General features: G+C 39.1%; 1 protein-coding gene across 3 annotated transcripts in view; it reads left to right on the forward strand.

Annotated features, from left to right (window-relative positions):
• LOC109935627 (kynurenine--oxoglutarate transaminase 1) overlaps positions 1-5,424 on the forward strand; it is a 45,081-nt gene extending 39,657 nt beyond the window's left edge. For all 3 annotated transcript variants that reach the window (XM_048613440.1, XM_048613441.1, XM_048613442.1), the window contains one exon: positions 4,041-5,424. In XM_048613440.1, the coding sequence (XP_048469397.1) occupies positions 4,041-4,109 (69 nt within the window). In that variant the 3' untranslated portion in view covers positions 4,110-5,424. The remainder of the gene's footprint in view (positions 1-4,040) is intronic.
• Positions 5,425-9,413: the final 3,989 nt, after the last annotated feature.

Below are 9,413 nucleotides of genomic sequence, written 5' to 3' on the forward strand. Positions count from 1 at the left end.
TATCTCAGATTCTCCAGCATCTGCAGTTCCTACTACCTCTGCAATTCTTTGTTTGTTTTTCCATAGACATTGCCCTGTCCACTACCTTAAATCACCTCCTACCTGTCATGAATCTATGGTGGCTCTTCCTGATTAACAGAAAATTTTCAAGGTATTCAGTTACCCCAAACTTATTTCTCGACTCTCAACAATTTCCCCACCATAGATGTTAGGCTAACTGGTCTGTAATGCTCTGATTGGAATTGTACCTGGCACAAAAGAAGATGGTTATGATTCTTGAGGTCAGTTTTCTCAGCGCCAGGACATCTTTACAGGAGTTCCTAGGCGCAACTATCTTCAGCTGCTTCATCAATGACCTTCCTTCCATCACAGGGTCAGAAATGAGGATGTTTGCTGATCATTGCACAGTGTTCAGCACCATTCATGATTCCTCAGATACTGAAGCAAACCCTGGCCAATATCCAAGCTTGGGCTGAAAAGTGGCAAATAATACTCACACCACACAAATGTCAGGCAGTGACCATCTCTAATAAGAGACAAATCTAACCATTGCCCTTTGACATTTAATGACATTACCATAACTGAATCTATCACTATCAACAATCTGGGGGTTAAATTATTTTATTTAACTCTTTAAAGCTCAGTATAGGTTTGTCCAGGCTGTTTCTCTAAGTTCTGATACCTTTGCCTGTATGCTTCTGGCACCACCTCATATGTACTTCAAGTGTCCCCTTTCACTCATCAGAATCCCAAGAATTTATTCCCTCTGACAGGAATGTATAAATCTCTTATGCTTTACCAGTGAATTTACTTTGCAGGGGCAGGATCCAATCTGCTTTTGCTCATTTGTGTTGATACCTTCTCAAATGACATGAAAAATCATTCCAGATTCTTCTCTTCAAATTTTGGCAAAGCCTGCACAATCTTTAATATCTCCTGACTGAACTTGGATTATGTCTAGAACTGTCATCTTCCATGTTTTCCCAAATCTCTGGTTTTACTTGCCAAAGCTGTAGTGGATTTAATTTAAATGCTTGTTCTATCTCTTTCTCTCCTTCTTTCCTCCCTTTTTTGCTCTTGTCCCTCCCTTTCTCTCTTTCTTCCCTTTGGAATTCCAGTTTTTTAAGTTCAGACTCTCTTTGGAATTCCCTTCCTTTTTCCGCACTTTGGAATTCCTTCTTTAATTTTCTCATTTCTGTTTGCTTGAACTGGAACTCAGTGTTCACTGATGTTTTTGATGTACTGCCTATACCACCTGGCCTCTCTATTTCCACTAAACTCAACTGTTTCATTACTAAATCTCTAATGTTCACCTTCTTAACATGCTTGAGCAAATTTATTTCTAATCTGCTGGCTAACTCTGATAGTTTAGCTTTAGTTGTACCCTGCAAATGTGCCAGGGAAACTTCTAACGTGTTCAAAAACTCTTTAACAATTTCCAGTGCCATCTTAAGTCTGAGTACAAACCTGGTGTCTGATTCCCAACTGTCAGTACCAAAATTCAATTCCATTCCAATGTCCAATGTTGCCTGCTTTTCAAGATCTCTGGTGAGCCCTCGATTATGTGTTGCTATCTTCTCAAATGACATGAAAAACACTTCCACATCCTTCTCTTCAAATTTTGGCAAAGCCTGCTCAATCTTAAACATTTCGTGACTGAACTGTGGACTATTCCTACAACCTTATAGACTTCTGAATAACCAATCCAGACTTAATGAACAATTAATCTCAGGGATAGTAGGAACTGCAGATGCTGGAGAATCTGAGACAACAAGGTGTAGAGCTGGATGAACACAGCAGGCCGAGCAGCCGCTGACGTTTCGCGCCTAGACCCTTCATCAGAAATGGGGGAGGGGAAGGGGTTTCTGAAATAAATAGGGAGAGAGGGGGAGGCGGATAGAAGATGGATAGAGGAGAAGATAGGTGGACTGCTTTGCAGAACACCTACGCTCGGTTCGCAATAAACAACTGCACCTCCCAGTCGCGAACCATTTCAACTCCCCCTCCCATTCCTTGGACGACATGTCCATCCTGGGCCTCCTGCAGTGCCACAATGATGCCACCCGAAGGTTGCAGGAACAGCAACTCATATTCTGCTTGGGAACCCTGCAGCCCAATGGTATCAATGTGGATTTCACAAGCTTCAAAATCTCCCCTCCCCCTACCGCATCCCAAAACCAGCCCAGCTCGTCCCCACCTCCCTAACCTGTTCTTCCTCCCACCTATCCCCTCCTCCCACCTCAAGCCGCACCCCCATCTCCTACCTACTAACCTCATCCCGCCCCCCTTGACCTGTCTGTCCTCCCTGGACTGACCTATCTCCTCCCTACCTCCCCACCTACACTCACCTTTACTGGCTCCATCCCCGCCTGTTTGACCTGTCTGTTTCCTCTCCATCTATCTTCTCCTCTATCCATCTTCTATCTGCCTCCCTCTCTCTCCCTATTTATTTCAGAAACTCCTTCCCCTCCCCCATTGCCAATTAATCCCAGGCACCAGTTTTGTATCTTCAACAAAATAAATTAACAATTTATTTAACACACAATAACTTTAGCAGAGAAAAAAGTAAGTAATCAGATAACCTAATTAATGTCTATGCTTTAAACCTGAAATTTTGTTTTCAGCTGCCATTCACACAAAGCTCAGGCAAACACAGTTAAGGGATAGATAAAGGAAAATTATAAAACTTGCCAGATTACTTAAATAGTTTTCATAATACATAGTTTTATGAGCATTGCTGTGGATTCCTTGGTTGCCTTTCTGAAACGTTGTTCAGAGTCACTTTTTCAGTTGAGTCAGGTAAAGATAGTAATATTTGTAACTCAGCTTTTTACTCTTTGGCCTTTCAGAAACTCGTTTGGGAGATTAGGCAGGGAATTTTCAAATATTCATGCTGTGTCACCAAAAAGCGCAGTTCGATACCAATACCTTCAGCCGTGGTTCTACCCTGATGACTGACCATCTTTTCCTAAGACCTCAATTATCATTCAACATTTGCCATCTGCATGAATATAGGGTCTCTTCCAGAATTGTCAGAACCAATTCTCAAGTAATGAGTTTATTAATAGTCCACTTCTGCTAACTGTTTAAATACAGTGCTCTTCCTGGTGTTGCTGTGTCTGTAAGGACACTTTTAATCAAGAGTCAGCCTGCAATTAACCTCTAAGCTTAGTCTCATCAATAAACAAAAGCTTATTTGGTCTGTTCTTTTCCTTTTACCGTATCACTAAGTTCCTTGGCTCACGGTTCCTAGTTCACAGCTCCAATCTAGCTAACGAAATAATAAAAATAAAAACAATGAAATATCAGCGAGGATTCTAACACATGAGACATTGAACAGAAGATTAAGCTGCTTCCTGAGTTAGACACAACACATCCCATGGTACTAATTGAACAAAAGCAGATGAGTTCTAGTGTCCCAGCCAGCATATATTCCTCAATATATTTTTAAAATAATTGTCATCTTTCAATACTGTTTGTGAAACTTTGCTGTGAGCAAATTGACTGTACTTCAGAACTACTTTTTCAGTTATGAAGTGCTGGGATGTTTTGCAATTATAAAAGCTGCATATAATTGCAACCTTGCCTTATTGCAAATTTGATTTCTTATCAAGTTGTGTTGTTTAATTATTTTTGTGTGACTTTTTCTCCTGCTTATGAATACTCTAATTAGGAAATGGTTTCCTAGCTATACCCAATGGCAGGACACTGCTAAACCAACATGGAGGATGTCTTTTCCCTTATGCATACTTTGTTTCTGATTCAACTTTAGAAGATCAGCTCTTACCCTGTGTTAACTTGTTACCCAGAGTTGCAATGCTGCTTATCACGCTGAATTTGAAAGCACCCCTACATTTGCTTTGTATCTGCTGAACCTGTGTTAAGAATAAACTTATTTCTCTTAGGACATTTAGAGGAGTGAAAATCTTCATCTACTTGGATTACATTTGAACCCAGGTGTAGAAGCATGTGTGACAAGATTTAAGCGAATGTAATGCATAAAATCTGTTTAAACCATTTTCATCTTTTATATTCTCTAGGAGGACTCAACTTTAAGCAAGGCAGAACAGATTCTTCAAGAATGGAAAAGTACATTGCTGACCCAGTGATCACTCCATTACAGTGAATTTATTATTTTCTAATTCAGTAATTGTACATTTTTAATTGTATTTCTCTTACTTGAAAAAAGATACAATTTTCAAATCTATGCACAAATGCATTGTAATAGTCTAATTTGAACAGAAAATGACCCTAGATGCTGCTGAGGACGGTCTTTTTTGCCATGCTTTGAGGCCTGGATGAAACATGAAATGGCCAGAAGCTCTTAAACTTCCAGTTAAGGGATTTCCAATGTCAGCCCCGCATCTAACTCGAGCAATATTGACAGACTGGAGTGCCTTTGCCAGGGAATGTTGCAGAAACTGGTGAAATCTGAAACCAAGTCGGTGGCTGCAAATATTAAAGCAATGTGAGTTTTGATCTTAGTGTAATTATTGGTGTATTAGTACTGAAATGTTCAATGTTTTTAGGTGTATAATTTAATATAGTGCATCATTTAATTATTTTTCATCAACCTGCTCAGTCATGTTATGCACTCCAGGACAGATTGGATTTGAACCTGGACTGTCTTGTCCAGAGATAAGGATACTATCATTGCATCACAAGACTCCTTCAAATGAATTTTTATCAATCCGTTGGACATGTTCTTATGACCCAGAGGTAGGCACACCACCATGTTTAGTTGGTGCCTTGCCTGAGGGATGATTTAAAATTGTTGGTTAAATAATTGATTACATATAGCTGTTACTTGCTGTGTATATTTTTTTAACAGCAGTTTGATTATATAGGTTAAGACTGAGCTAACTTAGTTGCCACATTTGTAAGTAAGCAGAATGCTATGTGTGTGCAACTTGTAGATTGATGATGATCGCACTGTGTTCTGCAGGAAACTCATTACTGCATAGGAGATTGTTTTTATTTTCACTGTTCTACATGATTAGCTTAAATTCAGCTGTGTGTTAATGTGAGGACATAAATTTGAATTAAAAATGCTAAATATGTTTCAACATTGCATGTATTTTAAAAAATCTTTTCTATGTTTTAACGTATCTGCTTAGCATTTTTTTGTATAGACATGTCAGCTTAAAATGCTGTACGAGCTGCTGCTCATGTTGAATGTTGCCACTATCATCCTCTGTATAAATATAGGAAAACGACTTCCTGGTCTATTTACAAGAGTCTCCTGTAATTAACAAGGTATGGTTTATTTCATGTTAGTACTTAGTCACAAAGATGTTGAGGAAGACCAGATGTTTGGTCTCCCGCTGTCAATATTGTAAGCTGATCTGCCAGCAATTGTATAATATGCGAATGCCACTGTTCTGTTTTAACCCTTTCAGATCTAATACAGTGTTCATACACCTGTGTACATTGTTCATGAACTTATCAGCGGGTCAGAGACCCAAATCATATGTTAACCCTGTGAGACATCTCAGCTGAGGCTGAAGCAGTGCCAAGATGGTTCTGTCTCTTAAGCAGGAGACTGTAACTGATGTTTAGGCAGACAGTGAAGTTGCCTCTTATGTTTTGCAGAATGCTACATACAGAAATAAGCATTGCAATAAGAACATGATAACAAGCATGAATTTCATTGCAGTGTGTTTCCCTAATACTATCATCACTAATTTCAAATCTGTTATTTTTCACTAAACTTTTGGTGGCAGCGCTTTTATGTAATTTCTATGTTGCAATCTTGGGGTATTCTTCCTGTACGTAATTTTAAAACAAAATCATGACTTCATTTATGAGAATAGTTCATTAAATACTTTTTAACACCTGGAAAATGGGGCAACCCATCCACCCTTCAGCAGTCTCTTAGGAAACAATGACTGAAGGGTTTGATTATTTAGTTTCCTAAATGTTTTAATATATATTCTTGTTCTTTTTTATGTTCATTTTGAATTGAAGGGTCTCAATGTTAGGAAATTGAAAATATTTAAACTTTTGTCACCAATCTCATCAGACTCTCCTAAGTTGTAACACAGAGAGGTAAATTCCAATTACTTTGCTGCATTGTATTAGTTTGACATTCTCCGTGCCTGTTATTCTTACGGTCTCTTACAATTATCAATTTAGTAATACCTAGTAGCTAATGTTGAGATTTTATGCCATTTAGATGCCACAATTTTTTTCCCACATAGTATTATATCCAACAAACAAAACATTTTCAGGACAGAACCCAGGTTCTAGAGGGGAAATTATACAGTTCCCTGGCCTCCTTTGCTATTTTAAATAAAAAGGAATCCAAGATAATTCAGCCTATCTTGCCAAACACAATTGTCCAGAGCATGCCCCATTTAGACTTGTTGCCATCTTTCTCTGCTAGAGAGGACATGCTGACATAGTAATGCTTTAATGCTCAGGATACTTTACAGTTTTATTGTCAGCTCCTTCCACATAAAAATGTTGATTGTGACAAAGGGGTGAATTGTGATGCATACCGGACTGCGCCTATAGAATAAGTTGAAAGAGTTATCCAATCAGTTCCACTGCCCCTTTTTCCACAGAGCCTAGGACAAGTGACTGCAGGATATTGGTGGTTGATCCTGATTTCATGCTCCTAAAGATGGAGATAAACAAAATCATCCCCAGTTGATGCCACTAGTATTTTGGTTTCATCTTCTTGGACAACCATTATTTCACCTAAACAGATTGACATTTTGACTTGAGAAAGTGAAAATCTGGACTGCTGGAAAAAAATGAATCCTGGAATAACACATCAAAAGAAACACAAGAAATAGAGGCTAGAGTAGGTTATATGACCCTTAAGGCTGCTCCCTCAATTAACAATATTGAGACTGATCTTTGGCTTCAACTCTACTTTCCACCAAAATCATACGTCACTTAATTCCCTTGGAATCAAAATATCAATCAGTCCCTGTCTTGACTATCACAAAGACCAAATCACAACACATTAACTACCTGCTAAGAGTCATGAGTCTGGGCAATTTCAATCCATGGGACAGCACAAAATTTCACAGTGTGCCAGGCTGGACTTTCAGTAAAGTGGCGGTCTTTGTTAGGAGTTCTAGGATTTAGATCCAATTTCATTAAACACTAATGTTTGTCCAAGTCAGCATGCTATGTGGCTTGGAGATCAGGGTATTCCCATACATTTGCTGCCCTTGTTCTTTAAGGTGGCTGTGGTTTGTGTTTGTGAGTTCATGTTGAAGAATTGATGAGTTGCCACACTACATCTTGTAGCCAGTACGCTTGCCACAGTGGTGAGTGTGTGTATTTGGGGGAGGGTGTGATTGGGTGGGGAATGGTTGAATGGTTTAGTTCCAAATGTAAGGCACTCAACAGTGTGTCCTAAGCCCCCATTCTACTGGACTGATTAAACAAAAACTTTAGCTTCTGTCGTTGAAGCTCCAAGCTGTAGCACAGAATTCAATTTGCCTGAGAATAGTTTCAAAACTTGTCTTGTAGAATTTCGGTAATTATTTTTGTAAAAGTAACTGATTTGGATTTTACTTGAGATGAAAAACAGTACCTTGTCATTTGGCTAGTGTTTGTCAAATGTTGTTGAAGAAACCACTAAACCTGCTTAAACTGCACAAAATCTCTGCAGTTAAGTGTCATCACAAGGTTAAAGCTCAGGCAGCCTGAAGTCTTCACTCAAGATTTTTAATTTTAAAATGCAGTAAAAGCAGTTCAGTGGATAAATGTAGCATGTCATTGTGAAATGCTGATGCCAATTGAACTAAAGAGTATTTTCAGCACTTCCTGTTTTTGCTTAAGATTGCCAACATTTTCGGTTTTGTGCTTTATGCAAGGAAAGAAGGAGATTGGATTTAAAAAAAAAGGTCCTTTTCATCATCTTAGGTCATCTGTCAGTACATTAAGAACAATTATGCACTTTTAGAAATGAAATCGAGGCTGCAATGGTAGGAGAGAACTGAGAGTTAATTTTCACACTATGATTATAGGCAGTAATGCTGTTGGTGGATTCGGGAAATGAAAAGGGAGAAAAATATGTGAAGAAGTAGTAATCCTGTCCTCAACAACAACAAAAACAGCAGCTAAGACTTCTACTTGCATCTATCCGTAGGGAATCAGTCTAATTTTCTTGCTACTATTCTCCGTGAAGCAGGAAATTTAAAATTTATTGAGAATTTTAAAAAGTGTTGAATATATATTCATTTTTGTTGGTTATAAAACAAACAAACCGTATCAAATGTTTGACCGTATCAAACAAGTGTTAAGCATCATTTGATTTGTTGATGTTTTATCAATACTAGCTTCTAAGGTAAAATCTTATGCTATGAATTTTTAATATAAAGTACTGCTAGATACTTTGCCGTACAACTCTTTTTGTCCTTGATTGTGAATGTTGCGTTGATGAGCATTTGTTGCCTGTCCCCAGTTTCCATTGAGAGGATGGTGTTGTGCTGCTTTCTGGAACTGCTGCAGTCCAAGTGTTCCATGTGGACCCATAATGCTGTTAGGGAGGGAGTTCTAGGATTTTGACCCAACATCTCTGGAGGAACAGTGCAATATCTCCAAGTCAGGATGGTGAGTGGCTTGGAGGGTAATTTTCAGGCAGTGGTGTTTCCTGTATCTGCTACCCTGATCTTTCTAGATGATAGTGGTCATGGGTTTGGAAGCTGCTGTATAAGGATCTTGGGTGAATTTCTGTGGCATGTCTTGAAGATAGTACACAGTGCTGCTACAGAGCACCAGTGATAGAGTGACTGAATGTTTATGGATGTAATGCCGATTAGCAGGCTGCTTGTTCTGGATTGTGTCAAACTTCTTGAGTATTGTTGGAGCTCCACACATCCAGCCAAGTGGGAAATATTCCACCATACTCCTGACCTGTGCCTTGGTGGACTAGGTTTGGGAGTTAGGAGGTGAGTTACTCGGTGCAGTGTTCCCATCCTCTGATGTGCTCTTGTAACCACTATATTTATATGGCTGGTCCAGTTCAGTTTCTAGTTAATAGTAACATCCAAAGTGTTGATAGTTGTGCATTCAGTGATGGTAACACAGTGTATGTCAAGGAGTGGTGGTTAGATTGTGTCTTACTGGAGATGGTCAATGTCTGGTGTTTTTGTGATCTGAATATTACTTGCCACTTTTCAGTCCAAGTCTGGATATTGTCCAGATCTTGCTACATTTGGAGATTGACTGCTTCAGTATCTGAAGAGTTGAATGGGACTACACATTGCACAATCATTGGTGAACATGCCCACTTCTGACCTTATGATGGAGGGAAGGTCATTGATGAAACAGCTGGAGATAGTTGTGCCTAGGACACTACCTTGAACTCCTGCAGATAAGTCCTGGAGTTCAAGTGAGTGACCTCCAACAACTACAACCATCTTCCTTTGTACCAGGTATGACTTCAAGCA

This window comes from Rhincodon typus, chromosome 28 (genome assembly GCF_021869965.1).
Source record: "Rhincodon typus isolate 14 chromosome 28, sRhiTyp1.1, whole genome shotgun sequence".
Classification (NCBI taxonomy): domain Eukaryota; kingdom Metazoa; phylum Chordata; class Chondrichthyes; order Orectolobiformes; family Rhincodontidae; genus Rhincodon; species Rhincodon typus.